Genomic DNA, 22,857 nt, shown 5'->3' with positions numbered 1-22,857 from the left:
CCAAGGGACCCCTGCAATGCTGGAATCTCAGCTAGATAAATCCCTGGCAGATGGCCACTCGACCTTTGCTTAAACCAAAAGGAAAGGAGAGTCCACCACCTCTCATTGGAGTCCATCGAACAGTTCTTACTGTAAGAAAGTCCTTCCTGACATTTAGTTAGAACAGGCATCCCCCACCTCGGCCCTCCAGATGTTCTGGGACTACAACTCCCATCATCCCTGACCACTGGTCCTGTTAGCTAGGAATGATGGGAACTGTAGTCCCAAAACATCTGGAGGGCCAAAGTTGGGGATGCCAGAGTTAGAATTTCCTCTCTTGCAACTAAAGCCATGGGTTTCGGATCCTACCCTCCCGAATAGGAGAAAACAAGCTAACGCCATCTTCTATGTGACAGCCCTTAAGATATTTGAAGATGGCTATTATGTCTCCTCAATCTCAATTTTCCAGGGTAAACATACCCAACTCTCTCAACAGTACATACCTCATAAGGCTTGGTTTCCAGACCCTGGATCATCTCATCAGTCGTCCTCATCAGCACACAGGAGCCAACCTCTAAAGGCCAAGGTCCCTTCAGCCCCCCCCATTAAATATTTGAGGGGTCCACCCCCCAAATATATGGGCATTGTCATTCAAATGGTTTTTGTGCACCACATATTTTGATTAAGTGGGGTGGGGCTTACCTGGGCACCTCTGTTTGCACATGTTCCAGGTTGTCAACATCCTTAAATTGTGGTGCCCAGAACTAGAGACAGGACTCCAGGTGGAGTCTGACTGGGGCTTGCTGATCGGAGGGTTGGCAGTTCGAATCCCCGCAACAAGTGAGCTCCCGTCGCTCTGTCCCAGCTCCTGCCAACCTAGTAGCTCGAAAGCACACCAGTGCAAGTAGATAAATAGGTACTACTGTGGCAGGATGGTAAATGGAATTTCCGTGCGCTCTGGTTTCCATCCCAGTGTTCTGTTGTGCCAGAAGTGGTTTAGTCATGCTGGCCACATGATCCGGAAAGCTGTCTGTGAACAAATCCTGGCTCCCTTGGCCTGAAAGCGAGATGAGCACCACACTCCAAAGTTTCCTTTGACTGGACTCAACCATCCAGGGGTCATTTACCTTACCTTTAACCTAGAGTGGTACTATTACTTCTCTTGTACTGGACACTAATGTGGATTCAGTCTGGAATAGCATGAGCCTTTTTTGCTGCTGCATCACACTGTTGACTCACGTTAAGCTTGTGGTCCACTAAGACCCCTATCTCCTTTCACATGCACTACCATCAAGGTAGGTGTCCTCTATTTTATGTTTGTGCAGCTGGTTCTTCCTGCCTAAGTGTAGAACCTTTCATTTGTCCCTACTGAAATTCATTTTGTTAGTTTGGACCCAGTTCTCTAATTTGCTAAAGTCATCTTGAATCCCAATTCTGTCTTCTGTAGCATTAGCTACCTCTCCCAGTTTGGTGTCATCTGCAAATGTGATGAGCATCCCTACAATTCCTTCATCCAAGTTATGTTTACTCGGGAGTCATTAGAATCATAGAATTGTAGAATTGGAAGGGACCCGAAGGGTCATCTAGTTCAACCCCCTGCAATGCAAGAATCTTTTGCTCAACATCGGGCTCAATCCCAGAAATTAAGAGTCTCATGTTCCACCCAGCAGTGGTTCTCAAACTTGTTCCCACACTTTCAGAATAAAAATTTGCTTCTGCCACACAGAATTCTTTTATTGATAAGAAATACATTGGGAAACAAAAACAAACAACTCTTAGCAGTGCTTGATTTATAACACAGAACACAACTATTTTATATTATGATCGTAGGACATCCAGAAATTATAAAACAATGCAGCTACAGAAGAATATGAATCTTTCCCAAAATAGAATATTGATTTTCCTGGAATCTTCTGGCCATGCTTTCCATCCTCCCCTGCCACACCCTTTGGGGAACCACTGCTCTCAGGGAGGAATGCACAGGGCTCGGAGCAGCATGCAATCCTATATACCTGCATGAAGTGGGCACCTGCCAAAATCTGCTGGTGAGGGCTTTGGCTCCCCTGCTTGCTGTGTTTAGCAGGTTTCTACTTGAACATAGATAGGAAGCTTATATAGACGTACCTCGGAAGTTGAACACCTTGCGACTCGAACGTTTTGGCTCCCAAACACCGCAAACCCAGAAGTGAGTGTTCTGGTTTGGGAACGTTCTTTGGAACCTGAACGTCTGACAGGGCTTCCGATTGGCTGCAGGAGCTTCCTGCAGCCAATCAGAAGCCGTGCCTTGGTTTCTGAATGTTTTGGAAGTCGAACAGACTTCCAGAACGGATTCCATTCAACTTCCGAGGTACGACTGTACAGATTTGGAACAAATCACCCAGCAGCCCCAGAACTAATTTCTTTGATTTGCACACATTCCTTTATGCAAGATCTAAGGTGGGGTTTTGCTATTTTGTTTGTTTGAGGGGAGGAGGACACACACAGATATTTTAAAGGCTTGAACCCAGGTGCCAGGACATTTTTTGCATTTGCTCTGCCACCAACCACTTTGCAGGAATTGGTTTGGGAGGCTTGCAAGTTTGTCTCTGAGCTACAGTTGGTACTGCTGGATCTGCAGGGGAACTTAAACAGTCATGAACTGCATTATATTAGGGAGTGCCAAAATCCTAACAGGTGGAAGATTCTGGGACAGGCTTAATTTGGAGGCCTTTATACTGCAATTACTTTCTGCCATCTTGTCGCTGCAGACCAACAAATCCTTTTCTAGGATTTTTCTCACTGTACCGTACTTAAATAGACAGCATTCAATTTGAGGCAGCTTCACTACTAATGAAATAGATCTGTACGTGGATCCACTTACATGCTGAGGCAGTGCTTTTTTTCTTTAAAAAAATATTTAGGGGTACTCTCATTTTCCTACTCATATTGAAATACTGGCCCTCAATGAGGCCAAACTTAGATTCACAAAATGTTTAGGAGTATGCGTACCCCCAGGAAAAAAAGCACTGTGTTGAGGTATTTTTTCACAGTATAACCACATTTATTTTATCCGCTTGCTTTTAGTGGCTTAAAAGGGGAAAGTTGGGAAACTAGAATTCCCTTTTCTCAAAGGGCCCAATTCAGGTTCAGGTTCCTATACAAATCAACAGTAGCTTCAGACTGTTTCCGTAGCAACCACATCACTGAGACAGGAGCAAATCAAAGGAAGATAGGTAGACAGGTTATCAGACTCCTGCATCCTAATTCTGTGTGTTCTTACTCAAACATGACATCACTGCATTAAATGGGGCTCACTCCAATATAAATGTGCATAGACTAGTATCAATAAATATCAAGGGGATTAATTGCTAATCAGCTGGACATTCTCTTTTCCTGACCTTAGAGATGAAACCGAATAAAGATTTAATAAGGGGAAATTGTATGTGGAGTATCTGGTTTTTCAAATAAACTGACTGAAAGGCAAAAGGAGCTCTGAAGAGCACAAGCAGGCCTGAGCTTCAGCATTCCTCTCCAAATAATATTTGGTATTTTCGCTGTCAGGTGTCCAGAATGACAAGGCCCACTATTGTAAGAACTGGCCAGTATGCTTGCAAGCAGCTCCACTTATTGGCTGTAGTGAGGATGCTCAGAATGAAGGAAGAAAGTGGAACAGAAAACCAAAGGAAATGAGGACTAATGACACACAACAGCGTCATGGTCACCCTGTTGAAATGGCCCAATTTCATTTCAACTTCTATTTACAGCTCATTGTGGTCTAAAGGACAATGGGAAGTAGTTTTGAGTCACAAATCTTAAAAATGAGGTAGCCACTATTCTCATCATACAATTAGGGAACAGACTGAGGGGGGAAAGGGGCTTGCTTGCAGCCACCCAGTGAGTTTGTGCCCAGAAGCTCCTAGTTCTAGCTTCTACACACAATAGCAGGACATGCTTTCCCTGCCTCTCTGCTCACCAGTCTAAGGTGCAGAGCAACAAGGTGCTTGTGGGGAGCTCAGCTTACCTTCCAGGCTGAGCCGAACGCTACACTCAGGTGAATGCTACCCGCAGGTGAAGCCAAACGCATCTCCCCCTGATGAGAACGCCAAGCTAAACCTTCGGAGCAAAGCGACACCACTGGTTCTGTGGAACCTTCTAAAGGAGGGAGGTTCTGAAAGAAGGCAAGGCACCTGGAAGAGTCTCTCCATCCAGGAGTCCTGGCAAGGCACAGCCGGTCGGCGTTTCGCCACAGGTAAGTCCAGTGCCACTCAGGTAGGGAAGCAATGCAGGTGCCATCTCAGGCAACAACCACAGAGCCATCATTTCCCCCTTAAGGCACTGGGCAAACCAGCCCAAGAACTGTTGCCAAATCGAGCTGTGGTTGGGCAGAGGAGAAGGGTGGCATTTTGAGAGAAGGAGGAGACACACACACACACACAATTTGCTTCAGAGAGTGCCAACAAAGGATTCTTGGGCCATTCAGGCTTCTTCATTCTTGATGGTGTCCAGCTCTGCAAGATCACAACTAATGTGTCCGGAGCTGGTAATCTGGAACAAAAAAAGGTAGAGACTATGTTAGGCCTGGGTCAGGCCAGAAAGGTTCTTAAAAGTGCCTTTTCCCAGAGCAGCTGTTTATGCCTGTAGGAGATGCTGAGCGATCAGGACAGGCAGGAACGAACCTGCAAGAAGGGAGGAAGCTTTAGCTCTCAAAAGTTTCTCGTCTGTGAAATGGGAACACTGACAAACTCCCCCGCAGGGCTAATAGGATGGTGGAAAGTGGCCAATACTGCGTCAATTAAAAGGGGGGGGCATTTCCAGAGATTGAGAAATCCATATAATTACAAACCTGTATTGCTTCTCTCTTGGGCAGATTCACAGCTAGAATTGTGAAACATATAGGCAAAGAACGAGCCTTGCTGAAAGGGAATCAGCATAGCTTCCGCACAGGGAAACTTGGGACAAGTCTTTTAGGGGGAATTGTTAGACATGGTCATGGTCTGACACTCCAAGCACTACACCACATTGGCTCCAACACAAAGGGATCGTCATACAGCTTTTAGTACAGTGGACGCTCGGGTTGCGAATGTGATCTGATGCACGTTCACAACCTGCAGTGTTCGCAACCTGCAGCGGCGCGTCTGCGCACGAGTGGGTTCCTATTCAGCACTTCTGCGCATGTGCAAATAGCGATTTGGCGCTTCTGCGCATGTGCGACCCCCGAAACCCAGAAGTAATCCGTTCCGGTACTTCCGGGTTTCGGCGGGTCCGTAACTCGAAAAAACGCAACCTGAAGCATCTGTAACCCAAGATATGACTGTACACGGATATTGCTCAGCCAGGGAAAGCCAATGTCTATACAACCTGTATGCAGCTCAGCTTCCTTGACAACTTACCCCCACTCTGGGTGATGTAGCGGACCCAAGGCAGAGCCTGGTACCCACTCTTCTCAATTATCTTCATGTACCGCACCTGGGATAGAGAGGGGTAGCAGAGGAGAGGACAATATCAAAGGAGGGCATCCGTCAACCTCCTCTAAACCACCCATCGCCAGCTGGTCACAATGAAAGGCACTTCAAATCTACACAGTATCTTGGCAAATTGCCCCTGCCCCACCTTCTCCCAAAGGAATATTGGCTGCATTTAGTATTATTATTATTATTATTATTATTATTATTATTACCACCCTTCATCCAAAGATCACAGGGCAGTCCACAACATAAAAATACAAAACAAAAACACAAAATACATAACCAAAGCAAAACACACCAATAACCCCCCTCCCACAGACACATTTAAAAGGCCATAGGATGTTACTCAGCCAAACGCCTGGCTGAGGAGAAACATATCCGCCTGGCGCCTAAATATATGTATGTAATGAAGGTGCCAGGGCATTTGTTTGTGCCCATCTCAAGTTCGTGGGAAAGGAACGCTTGGATCATTATTTTTCAATGGACATTTTAAATTGGCCTCAAAGCAATGGAAGGGTTGTAGCTCTGTGGTAGAACAGATTCTTTGCATGCAGAAGGTTCCTGGTTCAATCCCAGGTAGGGCTGGGAAAAACTCATCTGTGAAATCCAGAACTGTCAGCATAGACAATGCCGAGCTGCTCTAGGGACCATCACAATTGTCTGCCTGAGCAAAAGGCGCCTCCCTATGTTCCTAAAGGAACAACCTGATTAGTGAGCCAAGTGTGGTTTACATGAGGGGAAGGGGAAGAGAGAGAAATGGTCGGCTTTTATATCTGCGTATTTGCTTTGTTCAGGCTTGGGAAGTGTGCTTAATTGGGGACAGGTAGGAGGGCGGAGAAGGAAAACAAGCCATTCCACCTGTACTCCAGACATTCCCATTTCTATAAGCTAAGGAACAGAAGGAAACAACACCTTTTCTCCCCTACAATGAGCTTGAAAGGACTGGGTCTCTGTTTACAGCAGCATAAATGGGATGGGAACATCCAGGAAGTCTCTTGACACACACCTCAGATAGTCAACATCCCCAATAGAGATTTATTGTGTGTCAAATCCTCAGGTGATCCTGCTATCATTGCTAGAGAACTTTCAGCGTTGAGAGTTGAGCAGAAAGACTGCAGCAGACACACACACACGTTGTTTTATTTTTTAAAAAGAGTGTTGCAGGTAAGGCTAGGATTCTGGGTTGCATAGTCCCTATCCTACCTAGGAGAGCTAGGCAGAGAGCTAGGAAGCCTATTATTATTATTATTAGTTTTCAACTTTAAAATTACAGCATTTTCCATTCTTTTACAGTAGTTCTTTTAGACGTCCCACCCAGCGTTCCATGACAGTCCTTTATAAATCTTACTTAGCTGCATATACATTAATTCCTTCACCTTCTTTTCCACATTCTCATAACCTTTATATGTTGTCAACTGTTGGTGACAAGGTATCCCCTACCTGGAATTTATATTTGAGGTCAATTTTTTTGTAAATATTCCCCTAAATACTTCCACTCACTCCTCGTCCGTTCACAGTGTATTCTCTCCAATCACCAGCAGGAGCCATTGAAACAAGTTCAAATACAGTATTGGACTTCCAGAGAGTTTAAATCCTCAGCTACAGTGTAATCAAGATGCTCCTTTCATATGCAGCTTTGGGAAGAGAGTTTGAATAATTCCAAGAACCATTTTACAGTGGTACCTCGGTTTACGAACTTAATCCATTCCGGAAGTCCGTTCTTAAACCAAACCGGTTCTTAAACTGAGGCACACTTTCCCTAATGTGGCCTCCCACCTCCAGTGCCCTTCCACCGTTTGGATTCCGTTCTTAGACCGAGGTAAAGTTCGCAAACTGGGACACTACTTCCGATTTTGTGGAGTTCGTAAACCGAATCGTTCGTAAACAGGACTGTTCTTAAACCGAGGTACCACTGTATATCAGCAGATCGTAGCTACTTGCTCTTAACATGTACAGAGCATGGGTAGGCAAACTAAGGCCCGGGGCCTGGATCCGGCCCAATCACCTTCTAAATCCGGCCCACAGACTGTCTGGGAATCAGTGTGTTTTTACATGAGTAGAATGTGTCCTTTTATTTAAAATGCATCTCTGGGTTATTTATGGGGCATAGGAATTTGTTCATTTCCCCCCCCTCCAATATAGTCCGGCCCCCCGCAAGGTCTGAGGGAGAATGGACCGGCCCCCTGCTGAAAAAGTTTGCTGACCCCTGGTACAGAGCCCCACTTCTCCATCTTCCAGTCAACTCCAGCTCACCTGTATCCCAGAGACTGTGAAGTAGGGGATCTCAAAACGGACTGAGATGGGCGGACGTCCCTCCAGCTCCTCATTCTCAACACTGGGCAGCCCAAAGTGGGCTCTCATCAGGTACTCCTTGCCACCCTGCAGATCCAAATGCAGAAGAAGGTAAGGTCTTCTTCTTTAAGTCAATTGTTATGCAGGCCAGCCAATGCAACAACCTGACCCTAATAACCAAGAATCAATGGCCACAGGAAAGGGGTAAGAAAATCCACCTTGGCATTTCTGGAAGTCCTTACGGATCACATCCGTGTGTGTGTGTGTGTGTGAAATGTATTTTTATTAAATATTTCTTAGTTTACAAAAGTATGTGCATTGTCTCTTTTTTCAAGTTGCGTTTTCTAGGATCAGTTTCATTTGTACTGAGTTATTAGTAGTCACATGCAGTATTAGATTGGGAAGAAAAGGGGGAGGGGAGAATGGTGAGTGGAGTGGGGTGGTAATGCCAATAAATAAATAAATAAATAAATAAATAAATAAATAAATAAAAGCAATAATAATATATATTTTATTATTATTATTATTATTATTATTATTATTATTATTATTATTATTATTATTTATACCCTGCCCATCTGGCTGGGTTTCCCTGTAACCTCACCCCTCGCAGGGAGGGAACCGCCAGAAGGCTCTCAGAGCTGGACCTCAGTGTCTGGGCTGAACAATGGGGGTGGAGACACTCCTTCGGGTAAACGTCTATTCTTTTACTTAGTGCATGTGTGGGGTTTGGCTTCAGCATCACTTGTATGGGTTCTCTTGCTATTCGCTTGTTGTACTTCCCTAGTGGTGAGAGAGGTTGGGGTGGCCAAGGGTGTGGTTGGTTGTCTTTGGTTGGCTGTAGCGAGATTTGTTTTTGGATCAGGTGCATTCATGTTTTCTCAAGGTTTGCTGGCACCTAATGGGCAGGCAAAAAGGACACGGGTGGCGCTGTTGTCTAAACCACAGAGCCTAGGACTTGCTGATCAGAAGGTCGGCAGTTCAAATCCCCGTGATGGGGTGAGCTCCCGTTGCTCGGTCCCTGCTCCTGCTCACCTAGTAGTTCGAAAGCATGTCCAAGTGCAAGTAGATAAATAGGTACCACTCCAGTGGGAAGGTAAACGACGTTTCCATGCGCTGCTCTGGTTCACCAGAAGTGGCTAAGTCATGATGGCCACATGACCCAGAAGCTGTACGCCGGCTCCCTCAGCCAATAAAGCGAGATGAGCGCCACAACCCCAGAGTCAGTCACGACTGGACCTAATGGTCAGGGGTCTCTTTACCTTTAATGGGCAGGGATTCATGAGCAGCTATAGCATATAGTGGAAACTCTTGACCAATACCAACTGCTCACCTGTTCCATTGCCACCCAACAAACTTGCAGGAGCACTGGACCATGTAACAGAATTGCCCCCTTCCCAAATGCAATGGAAATGTCCTGGGGTTAAACCTGCATCTTTGAAATCATCTGCAAAACTCAGGGGACAGAATGGGGGAGGAGATTTGTGGGAAAGGGGGCGTCTCTCTCACCGGGAATGACTTGATGCTCCAGACGACAACATTCTTCTCAGGCTGGTATTTTGCACTGCCGATGCTGGTTTTGAACTTGGGCGAGTCGGCATCACTCGGGACCGGGACATATATCTCTACTCCATTGGCCACCGATTGCTTCTTGAATTGGCCCTTTGCCTTTCCGAGAGGGAGAAAGACAGAGATGCTCGCAACAGTCTGCGTTTCACCCCTCCCAACTACGTCTCTGCCAGAAAAGGAGGCGAGCCAAGGTACATTCTACCACATGTGGTGGACATGTAAAATAGTAAAAGAATTCTGGGAAATGATATATAATAAATTGAAAAAAAATGTTTAAGGTAACTTTTATCAAAAAAACAGAAGCCTTTTTATTGGGACTAATAGGAGATGAAAGACCTAAGGACTTAAAAAGACTGTTTATGTATGCAACAACAGACACAAGAATGCTTTTTGCCCAGAAGCAGAAGGAAGAAAAACTCCCAACCAAAAAGTAGATATCCAAGATGATGGACTATGCTGAAATGGCAAAGATGACCGTGAAGATCAGACACCAAGACGATATAAAATTTAGTCAAGAGTGGGGGAAAATTACAGAGTATCTTAAAGACCACTGCAGATATCTAAAAACGTTAGCAGGATTGTTATAACACTTATAATGTAATATGACTTAAGTTTAAAAACGGGGGGTACAAAAGGAATTTGAAAAATGTAATTAGATGCAACAGAAGGAATAGAAAAAATTGGAAACCAGGGGAGGGGGGGGGAAGTCCGGGGATTTAAGTAATCTCAGGTATGTACAAATTGAAAATGATTTAAATGTATATGAATTTTGTCTAAAAAATGAAAATAAAAAATATTTTTAAAAAAGAGAGAGAAGCAAGCTTTGAGCCAGGAGGGGCAGAGCTCATCACTGCTTTAGTGCTCCATGGAAGACTGGGAAGTGATCTCATTTATCCAAAGCTAATACAAATCCCGCTTTTGGATGATCTGGAGAAGCTGTTAAGAGTGAACAAAATCTGTAGCAATAAATACCCAAATATATTGTGTCCTCTTTATCATGTGTTTTCCTCTAATCACCCTTATTATGGAAGCCTTGGGTAAAGGGTAGCAGTATCCCTCAAAGAAACTCACCTTCACCATAATCTCCACTCGGCTGTGAGAGAACTTCTCAATGACAGACTCTATCCAGATGAGGGGCTTCACCTTCAAGCAAAGAGAGAGAGAATCTCATTCATGGGCTCCAGAGCCTCCAGCAGGTTAGAGCCAAAGAGCAAAAGGTTAATGGGAGGTGTGTCAGGCATGATGAAAGCTCAGAACACCTACGAATCCTGTCATTGTGGCTTAATCAGTCCTGTATACTTGAGAAATCTTGTGCCACCTTGTAGGAGCCAGGCAAAAGACCCTAAGAACCAGGTCGTATTTATCTTGCCTTCACCAAATAACTGTTATCATCATCATTTGGTGATTGCAAGATAAATACTACAAATAGTTATTTTCCTATTGCTTGAACAAGTGCCAGGGCAATAGGACACATCTGATAGGAGGAGAGAGTTTCATAGCTGTCAACTTTTCCCTTTTCTTGTGAGGAATCCTATTCGGAATAAGGGAATTTCCCTTAAAAAAAGGGAAACGTTGACAGCTATGGAGAGTTTTGGGAGCAACCACCCCTGGCCTTCCTCTGAGCTTTAACATTTAACAACAATGAGTTCTTTTAACTGTCAGGTTGCGGGGGGGGGGGAGAGATCTGAGAAAGAAAGCAATGCCTTTTAAAGTACTGTGGGAATGTACAAAATGATGGGATTATTTCTAGTGTGGTTTATCCAAACAGTGCAGTAGTACATATATAGGATTGCTGTTCCACATGTTTTATAGCGGCAGAGAATAGATGTCTCAATATATAGAGAATCAGCCAGCTGCAACCGTGAGTGGCTCAAGATCTGAAGATAGCACACATGGCGTCCTCAACAAGGAACTAGTTTGTCAACTGGGCGTAATTCCCGCTATCCTTCTGCAAGGAACTCTCTCTTCCCTGACAGCATCAGCCTATAGATAAGTAGGCAAACGACCTAGCTGGGCATGAATCATTAAGAAAAAAGCTAATCTGGGAAAATTAGGCAGCTACTGCCTCAGTGCAACCATGCACAAAGGAGTTGCCTCTGTACCCAATGAGATCACCATGGCATCACTTTTTCCTAGGCTCCGAATCCCAGACTAACCTGTGTGTTCAGCCGATAGGACATGAGCTCAAAATCTCCATCAGGTGGGATAAAGGAGATGGTCCGGTCATTGTCAAAACGTGACAGCCGCACACATTGATGGAACTTGACATCTTCCAGCTCCACAGACTTATTTTTTCCACCTGAGAAGTCAGAAGTGTGGCTGTCACAATTGCCCAGGGCATAGCAGGGGAGAGACTATGGTCTAGCCAGAGAAAAACAGCTGCCTGTCCTTGTGATTCTTGGCCTCTCAGTGTTGAATGGTCTCTTTAAATTTGAAGGTTCATTATTGTTCCACAAGATGTGTATTTCTTTAAAGGCCAGAGCAAATAACATGACCTAGTTTTACAGCTGTGAAGCAGTATAGCAGGTGCTGTTAAGTTGTGGTAATTAAGCTGTTGGGTATGGTATATAAAGAACAATACCCTGGTGGATGGGTCGTGCATATTGATTTAGTGTAAAAGGAGTTTTTGTTTTTGTTATTAAAACCTAGCAAAAGTTACTTTTGTGTTCCTTGTAATGTGTGGTCTCCCCAGCACGCCTTCTGCAGCGCAACTAATCTGCAAATAGCCAACACTCAGAACTCCAAGCGTTTATTGGGGATGGTGCTTGCAAATAAAATAATAATAATAATAATTTATTATTTATACCCCTCCCATCTGGCTGGGTTTCCCCAGCCACTCTGGGTGGTTTCCAACAAAGTATTAAAATACAGTGGTCTGTTAAACATTAAAAGCTTCCCTAAACAGGGCTTCAACTCTAAAAGTCTGGTGGTAGTTCTGCTCTTTGACATCTGTGGGAGGGTGTTCCACAGGGCAGGTGCTACTACCGAGAAGGCCCGCTGCCTGGTTCCCTGTAACTTGGCTTCTTGCAGTAAGGGAACTGCCAGAAGGCCCTCGGAGCTGGACCTCAGTGTTTGGGTAGAAGGATGGGGGTGGAGATGCACCTTCAGGTATACCGGGCTGAGGCCGTTTAGGGCTTTAAAGGTCAGCACCAACACTTTGAAGAGGTTGTTTTTTTAAAAAGTCATTATTAAAGCCCTCAACTTTAAAACACAAACACCCAAAGACTGGAAGCAGCAGAAATATGTGAGTATTTGGCAGAAAAGAACACAGGCTGTCCATTCCCAAAACATGAGGTCCACATTAAAAGTTACCAGCAAGTTAATGATGAATGAAAGAAACTGCATTTTTCATAGACACACCCAGATGTGTGGGTGCTGCTCTGGTGTTTCAGTACAGAGAGAGAGAGGCCCCCCCAAAAATGCACCTTCATGAATGCTACTTTTAAAAATAAGCTCCTGGCCTGAAATTACACCTTATCTACATAAAATGAAAAACCACAACAATAAGCCAAATCTCTGCTGTGTTCCCCAGCCAAATCTAGTGTCATTCAGCCCAACATCTCCTGCTGCTGGAGGCTCTCTCTGCCCAGCCCACCCAAATGCTGGTGCTCCTGCTTTCAGGGCAATGGGTGACTTACGTCCTGTGATCTCAAAGAGCACCCTGTCATTGAGGCCCAAACGCAGCTCTGGCATGCCGGAGAGGAAGACCTTCAGCTTGATGGAGCCCACAATCTCACTCAGCAGGACACTCCCGTTGGCATTAACCTGGAAGACAGAGCAGGGTCTGAGTCTCAGGGTCACAACTCCTCCCCTCTCCTCTCTTTGCCTGGAAGAAGGGGGGCTTCTCCCTCCTGTCCCTGATAACAGCCAGGCTGAAACTGCAGCGCCAGTCTTGGAATGAGCCAGTTCAGTTTAATGCAGTTTGCTGAATTAGTTCAAAAATCTCTGAACTATGCCTTATAGTACACTAGTGTTTTTAGTGTTCTGTTGGAAGCTGCCCAGAGTGGCTGGGGAAACCCAGCTAGATGGGCGGGGTATAAATAATAAAAAATTATTATATTAATTAATTGTATTAATTAATTATTAATTAATTATGTTAATTGATACAATTAAAATTGTGGGAACCATTTGGAAATAGTGTATTTCTGAGGTTTGATGGCTCATAGCCCCACTTTTTTGGAGTAATACCATAAAATTACATATCAATAGAAAGATAATTTAATGAAGAATGTAATGCAACAAAGTTTGTTCAATTATCTGTGTTCTATCAAAAGTTATAGCCAAATAACCAGAAAAAGGAAGCACAACTTGCTTAGGTTGATATGCAGTAGCTTCCCATCATCTGAATGCAGCCAATGAGCATGAGTGTTTAGAGAGATAATCACGTGTTATGAGCTGTCAAACCTCGGAAATGCACTTTTTCCAAAAGGTTTCCACAACTTTGGCCACTAGTGTAGTTCCCACAACTGCCAAGTGAACTGAATGTAAATTGTTCATTTTGAGGGAGAGCTTTTAAATGTTTTCTTAGCTTCAGGTTCAATCTCCTACATGCATTTTCTACTGATCTTTGGGCTTTGAAGTTTAAGGATCATAATCGTTGGGAATAACAAGCCAAACAATTCACATTCCACTGTGTTTTCTTAAGCATATTTTATACTTCAGCACAGCAGCTTGTAACATTCTGAATGTTGAGGGTAAAATAATTTGGATGCATTTGAACTGAACATGAACAGAACTAAAGGGACAAATATAACTGGAATTAGTTCCTTTTTGGACACCTTGAATTGGAATTCAAACTAGCCCCTTTTTAAAATGAACTTTCAAAGCCCAGGGAAGTTACCCACCAGTACACAAAACAACACTATTCAGTACTTAGATGTGCTGTGTGCAAACTAAAATCATATATCAGTGGGCAGACTCAGGCATATCGGATATGCTTTGTTTTTGCACTAGAAACCAGAGATCCTCCAACTGGATCTATGTGCAAAATGGGGATGGAGAGAGAAACAGCACACAAAATTAAGGAACATGCTCAGCCCAGAAGTGGATCTCAGTACTAGAACTGAGGGGGAGAACCATAAAAAGTCACTTTGTGCTCCTGGGGGTGGTGGGGAAGGTGGGATATTTGCATTGCAGGGGGTTGGACTAGATGACATTCGAGATCCCTTCCAACTCTACGATTCTATGAAATGCACTAAATAAATATGGTAAAGGCAAAGGGTCCTCTGACCGTTAGGTCCAGTCGCGGACGACTCTGGGGTTGCAGCGCTCATCTCGCTTTATTGGCTGAGGAAGCCGGCGTACAGCTTCCGGGTCATGTGGCCAGCATGACTAAGCTGCTTCTGGCAACCCGTTTACCTTCCCACCGGAGTGGTACCTATTTATCTACTTGCACTTTGACATGCTTTCAAACTGCTAGGTTGGCAAGAGCAGGGACCGAACAACGGGAGCTCACACACTCTAATCATAAAGAGAGGGAGAGAGAGAGAGAGAGAGAGAGAGAGAGAGAGAGAGAGAGATCTATTCCTGCCCTTCATTTCAGCAGAAAGGGGTGTGGAGCAGCTTCTGTTGCTGTTGAGAAACCCAGAAATTGCCCAGGGATCTCCAGTAGATTCCGAGCTACCTTTTGCCCACTTTCCTTTTCTCATCTTATCATCATCTCTTCTGAGCTCATTTGCTGTCAAAGCTGATGCTCTAAGAGGAGAAAATACTGGTTCAGGGCAGATCACCACCATCCCTGTGGGAGCACCACCATCACCATTGGAAACCAGCATTTCTCTCAAGGGAGACACACACGCCCTGCTCTGAGCAGCTGCCAGCGACTCAGCTTTCCTCCTGCACTCCGCTGAGAAAGGTCAAGCACCTGAGCAACTTCATGCCACCAGAGTTGATGCCCATGTAATATTTAATGGAAGGGAATTCCAATGGGGCAGGTGCTGCAACACAAAAGGCCATGCCAACTTTTTAGGCTCTTTGCAATGTTGCCCGGATCCCTACGTACCTAAGTGAGCCAGACAGACCCACATTTCCACAATAACTCACCAGCAGATTGACAGATTCAATGACATCAATGAAGACTTCATTCTTCTTATATTTGATGCCCTCTGACCTCCAGGAGACTGCATTGGTGACGGTGGGTGGAACGCGGGATTTGCCCGTGTCGAGCTTGTTGCCCTGCTGAGTGATGTACCTACGTCAGGGTGAAGAGGGAGCGAGATCAAGATCCAGAACTGCCATCATAAGATGCAATCATTCCACCTCCCAACAAGCACACCTTTTCAAAGGATTACAGGGGACTGTAAAGAGCACTTTCTGCTATCTAAAGCAGAAGCAGAATCTCAGCAAAACTTCACATTGCCTGATCTGAAATTCCAATTCAGAATAAAAGGAATGTTTGAAGCATTGATAGTTCAGATTTTGACATTCACTTCTGAGCCCCCCAACACTGAAATTTAAGTATCTCTTCTGACCTCATTTCCCCCAAACTGAGGCCCCCTCAGAAATAAAGTTTGGCCCAAGCAGAATGATTAACATCTGAATTCAACACTTGAGATTTTACACATGGGAAACATTTTGTTCCACTTGAACTCCTGTATACCCATCCTCAGCACATATAGTTTTCAAATCCTGTTAGTAATAATATAATAATAATAATTTATTATTTATACCCCGCCCATCTGGCTGAGTTTCCCCAGCCACTCTGGGCGGCTCCCAATCAAGTGTTAAAAACAGTACAGCGTTACATATTAAAAACTTCCCTGAATGCCTTAGGTCATTTATTTGCACAATGTCAGAAAGAGGTAGCAGAAAAGTAGGGGGGGGAAGGTTAGGAGAGGGGGAGCAGACCAAGTGACTCACTCCTGCAAAATTTTACTATCTGTTGTCTGGGGAAACCCAAAATCCATAAGCTCATCCAGCAGTTCATACACAATGACAAAATTGTCACGGATGCTCTCTTCTTCCAGCTCTTTGAAATATTCAGAAAAGACCTGACAATGAGAGAATGAAAAGTTTCACCCTACTGGATTTTATACAGAAGAGGTGACCCCCCCCCAGTCCAGGGGTGAAGAGCCTAGAATTCCGCAGCCCCAATACCCAAATTCCAAATTCCAGAACTTTGATCCATCTACATTTGGCTCAAGTGCATCTTTCTTGCAGAATTCCCAGTGTGGGATGCATTAGTTATTGGGAAAGGAAGATAGGTGGGCCCTTCAGGTATGCACAGGGGCAGAGAGTTGGTTTCATATGGGTTGCTATACCCCCATTCCAGCCTTGCCAGATGGCGACTTCTACTTCAGATTTTCCCAAACATCTGATAAGCGGCACACTTTTATTCTGAATTAAAATGGGAAGCAAATCCAAAGTAAATTGGATTTACATTTAAAGTTCTTAAGTGTAAGAGTGTTATTTTAAACTGGTTTCCGTTGGTGCTAAAATGTTGTTTTTTAATTGCTCTGTTATTTTAATTGTTGTAAATCAGAGATGGGGAACCTATGACTCTCCAGATGTTGCAAGCTACAACTTCTATCATCCTTGTCTATTTGCCATGCTGTCTCAGGCTGGTGGGAGCTTCTGGAGGGCACAAATTCTTCACCCCTGCTGTAAATTTTATAAAACTGTGCCTTGAAGTTATTATTACCTTTTAACAAAACTTGAGAGTGAATACACTAAAAGACAGCATACAAGTTCAGTTTTCAAAGGCTGGAATCAATGGGGTGGAAGAAGCCAGATTTTATGCTATGAAGGGCAAACTGGCCTTTCATCCCTGGCCCCAAAAAGATACTATCAGGGTTTGTAGTGCCAAGAGGAAACCAAAAGCCCCAAGATCATTTGGGGGAGGGCAGGGGTGCCAACCTGGCAAAAATATTGGGGACCCCAGGTACGCCCTGCCCAGCACAATCGATCACATGATGCAGTGGACACAAAGCATTTGAATGGCAATGTCCATCAGCTTTGGGGCACGCTGGCCCCATCAAATATTTTATGGGGGGGCGAAGGAACCTCAGCCCCTAGGAGTTGGCTTCTATGGGGGAGGGTGTGTGTTGCCTGCATGCTACTCCAAGCCAACAGAATAACACAATGGGGAAGTCAAAGATAGCATCAGCCTTTCCTATCTTGGTGCCCTGTTCTTCTTTGTATGTCTAAAAATGGCTCCTTGACTTACCTCTACCACTTTATAGAGAAAAGAATACACTAGTGAGGCATTGGCATTCTTCATGGTTAAGGCCACCACTGCACAAAAGGTTAAGGGTAAAGAAAGAGATTTCTGAACTGATGGACTAGAGACTTGGGAATGGTCGGGAAGGAGTATTGGCTTTGGGGGACTCTAGCCTAAATAGAGGACATAGCCACCAATGCCAGGCAGTAGATAAACATTGGGATGCACAGAAACCACATGTGGATTCTTCAGTGGTTGTTTCCTTGGACGGGATCTTGCAGCAGTTTGCAGTTTTCCCTTTTTGGGACCAGCCTTTCAGCTCTCATCTGACAACTCATCTCCTAACATGAGGCTTCTGTCTAGTCAAAAGGATTCTGCACATGCTTCATTCTTGCCCAGGGGTCAGCAACATTTTTCAGCTGTGGGCTGGTCCACCGTCCCTCAGACCATGTGGTGGGCCGGACTATATTTTGAAAAAAAAAAAATGAATGAATTCCTATGCCCTACAAATAACCCAGAGATGCATTTTAAATAAAAGCACACATTCTACTCAGGTAAAAACACCAAGCAGGACCCACAAATAACCCAGAGATGCATTATAAATAAAAGCACACATTCTACTCAGGTAAAAACACCAAGCAGGACCCACAAATAACCCAGAGATGCATTTTAAATAAAAGGACGCATTCTACTCATGTAAAAACACGCTGATTCCTAGACTATTTGCGGGCTGGATTTAGAAGGCGATTGGGCTGCATCCGGCCCCCGGGCCTTAGGTTGCCTACCCCATTATTGCCCTTTCTCCATCATTCCAAAGAAGTTCAGAAACGCAGGGCCTGCAATCTCCACTTCGCTGAAACTTAGGAGCACAGGGCAAGGCTAACTGAAAACAAACTGCCAACATTATATTGCTGTTATACAAATCTATGGTGCAACTGCATTTAGAATATTGTGTGCCGTTCACGCAGCACATAGACTGTGGTGCTCCCTCCCAGAGAAGGCAGTAATGGTCCCCTAACTTGGGTGGCTTTAGAAGACAAATTCATGGAGGAAAAAGCTATCGAAGATTACCAGCCTTGCTGGCTATGCGCCACAGTTGGAGGCAGTAGTGTTTCTTTTTTGTGTGTGATTTCATGCTCTTTATTCAGCTCATAGTGGTGAGGAGGAATGAATGAGGCAGTAGTGTTTCTGAATCCAGTTGGACTTGGGTTTTGCCCCTCACAGGGGCTGCAGCATCCCACCCCTCTCCCCGGAATTAAAAGGATACAGTAAATGTTGCTGTGCTTGATCCAAAGGAAATGCACTTTCCCGCGGGACAGGAGTGGCGTCAGGGCACTTTCTTCCTCCTTCTGCATCAAGAGCGGCATGAAGTAGTCAATCTCTGACATGCTCACATCTCCTTTGTAGTTGCGGCTGATGAGCGGCTGGAGGATGGGAAAGAAGCTTAAGCCACGCTAGCCTTGCATGGCTGACACTGAGACACCCACAGTGCGCTGCTCACGTTATCGCTGATGCTTCCTCTAAGTAGCATCATGTATGTCATTCACCCACACACCATTTTCCAGGGAGGAGGTTTAGACTGGGACCCTTTACCCACTTACCTGGGAGTAAGACCCATAGAACTTAATAGGACAGACATCCGAGTGAATTCTGCTGTTAGATGCAAGTCTTCCAGGTTGCATTCTCACCCTGTATTCCCTGGCCACATACGCGAGTGCTCCAAAAGCACATCCCGGTCAAATAAACAATAGATCTTCTCTACCTAACGGGCCTTTAGTTCTCTCCTTTGTGCTTTTCAGAGCCAGCTCTGTTATTAGGTAGAAGAAGCAATCGCTTCAGGTGACAGCAGTCACAGTCCCACACAGCATTCGCCTCTGTGGGAGAACAGAGATGTGCACCACAAGCCTCTCATGTACCCTCTAAACTTGCCAGCTGCTGTCAGGTGCGATGGAGGAAACCGTCCCCCTGGCACAGCTGAAGTAAGATTCAACTGTCAATCTGGCCAGCTTCTCTACATGGAGCAGGGAGGGAGGCAATATCGTCCTTTGCTTCAGGCAGCAAATTGTCTTGTTCCACCCCTGGTCTTTTTCATCCTTCAACGAAGTTGTTATTTTAGAGATGTGGTGGGAGGAAAAGGAAAATGCAGCTGTACCATAATATTCGCCACCCCCAGAGCTACCTCTGTCATGGACCAGGCTTCCCTTTCATGCCACACTTATTTTAAAAAATGTGATACTGTACCTCCATGATCTTTCCCGCACAAGATCCTATTCAGTGCATAAACTCAGCTTTGTGTAAGATAGGGGGCACCCATCATCAGAAGGTTCCCCAAGTACTTCACTTACAGCAAACTCCTATAAGCTAACTACTCCAAAAGTATGTCCCATTGAGTTCAGTTGGGCTTACTTCCATGAAGGTAGGTATAGCAATGCAGCCTTAATAGTCATTGTTATTATTATTAATAATATGCATGTAGATGAATTTTTTGATTGTTTAAAAATGCTTAATCAGAGTATAACAGCCCCTTATGTATATTTATTACCATCCTATTACAGAAGGGGAGGGGGCAGTGATGCAGACAAACTAGTATCCCTAGCTAACAGGACCAGAGGTCAGGGACGATGGGAGTTGTAGTCCCAAAACATCTGGAGGGCCAAGTTTGCCTATGCCTGATGTAGACTGTCGTTTGCCTAACAACATGTAGTAAAGCTATAGCTGCGCTGAGACTTGCATTATTACACAGAATAGTGGTACCTCGGGTTACAGATGCTTCAGGTTACAGACTCCGCTAACCCAGAAACAGTACCTCGGGTTAAGAACTTTGCTTCAGGATGAGAACAGAAATCGTGTGGCGGCAACAGGAGGCCCCATTAGCTAAAGTGGAGCCTCAGGTTAAGAACAGTTTCAGGTTAAGAACAAACCTCCAGAACGAATTAAGTTCTCAACCCGAGGTACCACTGTAATTGTAATTGTTAATAAAATTGCTTTGGAGGGGGGATTCTATAAGAGCGGGGGGCAGGGAGTAAATGTCTGAACAGTATTAGCATGCTTCTCATTCCAGTATTGAACAAACCGAGCAGTCTAGCAAATAAATCTGTTTGTCACCAATCTCCTCGATCTTGTGTTCAGATGTTGACTTTTCCGCTCAGGTTCTTAACTGTTACCTTGCGCTAGCTCTGATGCTGTTCCTCTCTTCCACAAATTGGCCTACTATTCTGAACCCTGCCATCAACTGTTCTTGTTGTTGTTGTTTTGAACAGGTAGCAGCAGGCAGTTCCAGTGTGCACAGCTTATCACAGAGAAAGCAAATGTTTTTTTCCAGTTTCTGCTCCTTAAAGTGATGGGCTCAGGGCTCATTCTGCTTTGCTGCTACAGCTCTGGCCCTGCTCTTTCACCCATTTGAAGCAACCTAGCTGGTCGAACAGGCTCCCTGACGCAACCAGAGCCAGCAGGATGGCAGCAAGCAGGTCCACACGCTCCGGGAACAACATTCCCAGGCTGCCTCCGTTCACTAAGCGGTCACAATTTTCAGACCACTCCTCAGCCTAGAAAAGGAGGGCCAAAAAGAATCTCCTCCACACCCACTGCAACAGGATAGAGCCTGCAATGGAGCACCAACAAGCCCCAGCTCTGGGATAGGGGATGCCAGCCAGACGCAGCACAGGTGGGCCCCATCTCCCGGAAGGTGGGAGCTGCAGGAAGAAACCTTGGCACCAGGGCCAGGAGCACCCATCGCTCTCCTTGTGCCCAGAGGCAAAGGTGGCCTAGCAGTTAGAAGGCACAGCCAGGCCACCTGGGTGCTACTCAATTCCCCAGCTGGTCTCAAAAGGCTTTAACTTCTCCAGGCTGAAAAGTGAAGAGGGGGATAAGGGTACACAGTATGAATGGAAGTCTGCACCAGGTAACACCCAGAAACTTGGATCTGGCGAGCGGAAATACTGGAGGGCGTAGAGAGAAGGGGGAGTTATTTGGGAAACTTCGCCTGGAGGGTGGAGGCTGCTCTGCCCCACCTGAGAGGAAGATCTGGGGGTCACACTCACCTTGCCTTTCAGGTCAAGGATAAAAACGGCCGAGGCGGACATGCTGCTCCTGCTGCGCCCACTTCCTCCTCCTCTCCTTCTTCGCTCGCTCTCGGCAGCCACCTGGGCTAGGTGAGGGCGCTGCGCCTACAGGTGAGCTGGGCTGCCTTAAAGGAGAGGAGGCGGAGGCAGCAGCAGCAGGAGGGTGTGGGATAGAAGTCCTCCGACAGAAAGGAAATGGGAGGACAGACGTCGCAGTTTCTCTCTCTCTCTCGAGAGAGGGGCTGGACAGACGTGTGCACGCGCGCAAGCGATTAGCCCCATAGGATTCCAGCCGAGATCCCGATCCCGTGTGAAGAGAGGCTGGGAAGCAGAGAAACGCCCCGTTCTTAATTCTCCTCTCGGTTTCCCCATAGAATCCGGATGATGAGTTGGGTTTAGTTGGGTTGGGTTGTAAGTTCTCTTTGGGTTGCCCTGGGCAAGATAAGGGGAGTAACAAATTTAATAAATACTAATCAATAACCATAATGATGATGGTGACATGGGCGTAGCCAAAGAGGGGCGCCCCCCCTAAATCAAGTAAATCAATAAAAATACTTAATTAACTGAGGTTCTGCCCTCCCAACAGAAATCCTGAATATGCCCATGGATGATGTTGATGAAAGGCTCACTTGGTGCCTTCAATATATATCTTTAGGCGCCAGGCGAAAACGTTTCTCTTCAACCAGGCTGATTAACATTCTATGGCTTTTTATTTTATTTTTTATATCATTTTTATTAACATTTCTGTTTTACAATTTAAAGTATTCATTTTTACATCTTTCATATATCAACGACTTCCCTTCTTCTCTTTCCATGGTTCATTTTACATATCATAGATCCCTGCATATTTTACAGAAACTATACCATTCAGTATTCCATTATTACATCCATCAAAACTTATTTACACTGTTGAATTTATCTTAATGCTGTTGCCAGCGTTTTCAGCTGTACACCGTTATTTCCCATATATTCAATAAACGTTTTCCAATCTTCTCTAAACGTATGTTCTTCTTGTTCTCTTATTCTATATGTTAAGTCTGCGAGTTGTGCATATTCTGTCAACTTAAGTTGTTGTTCTTCTTTGGTTGGGACCTTGCTTGTTTTCAATTTTTGGGCTAACAAAACATGGGCCGCAGTACAGTCATACCTTGGAAGTTGAATGGAATCCATTCTGGAACTCTGTTCAACTTCCAAAATGTTCAGAAACCAAAGTGCATCTTCTGATTGGCTGCTGGAAGCTCCTGCAACCAGTTGGAAGCCCCGTCGGATGTTTGGCTTCCAAAAGTAGTTCGCAAACCAGAACAGTCACTTCCGGGTTTGCAGTGTTCAGGAGCCAAAACGTTTGAGAACTAAG

At 45.0% G+C, this 22,857-nt stretch overlaps 1 protein-coding gene across 2 annotated transcripts; it reads right to left on the bottom strand.

The window, feature by feature from the left end:
- Positions 1-1,698: 1,698 nt before the first annotated feature.
- AP1M2 (adaptor related protein complex 1 subunit mu 2) lies at positions 1,699-21,656 on the bottom strand. Of its 2 annotated transcripts, XM_053370742.1 has the most exons (12): positions 21,483-21,649; positions 18,710-18,866; positions 17,449-17,516; positions 16,143-16,273; positions 15,327-15,474; positions 12,923-13,049; positions 11,441-11,583; positions 10,356-10,427; positions 9,225-9,383; positions 7,677-7,802; positions 5,349-5,424; positions 1,699-4,503 (listed from the first exon to the last, which is right to left on the bottom strand). In XM_053370742.1, exons 1-12 carry the CDS (start codon positions 21,522-21,524, stop codon positions 4,481-4,483), a joined length of 1,272 nt encoding a protein of 423 aa, XP_053226717.1. In that variant the 5' UTR covers positions 21,525-21,649; the 3' UTR covers positions 1,699-4,480. The 2 variants fall into 2 exon arrangements, with proteins under 2 accessions (XP_053226717.1, XP_053226718.1); XM_053370743.1 differs by lacking the exon at positions 9,225-9,383 and having other exon boundaries at positions 21,483-21,656.
- Between the last annotated feature and the right edge of the window lie 1,201 nt (positions 21,657-22,857).

The sequence above is a fragment of the Podarcis raffonei genome, chromosome 17 (assembly GCF_027172205.1).
Source record: "Podarcis raffonei isolate rPodRaf1 chromosome 17, rPodRaf1.pri, whole genome shotgun sequence".
Taxonomy (NCBI): domain Eukaryota; kingdom Metazoa; phylum Chordata; class Lepidosauria; order Squamata; family Lacertidae; genus Podarcis; species Podarcis raffonei.
This window is presented reverse-complemented; position numbering and strand designations above follow the sequence as displayed.

Coding starts and splice junctions, on each gene's coding strand:
- AP1M2 (XM_053370742.1), bottom strand. CDS start 21,524: ATGTCCGCCTCGGCCGTTTTTATCCTTGACCTGAAAGGCAAG. Junction 13,050..15,326: donor TTGAATCTGTCAATCTGCTG/GTGAGTTATTGT, acceptor TCTGTCTTCCAG/GTTAATGCCAACGGGAGTGT. Junction 9,384..10,355: donor GAGTGGAGATTATGGTGAAG/GTGAGTTTCTTT, acceptor CCTCTCGGAAAG/GCAAAGGGCCAATTCAAGAA.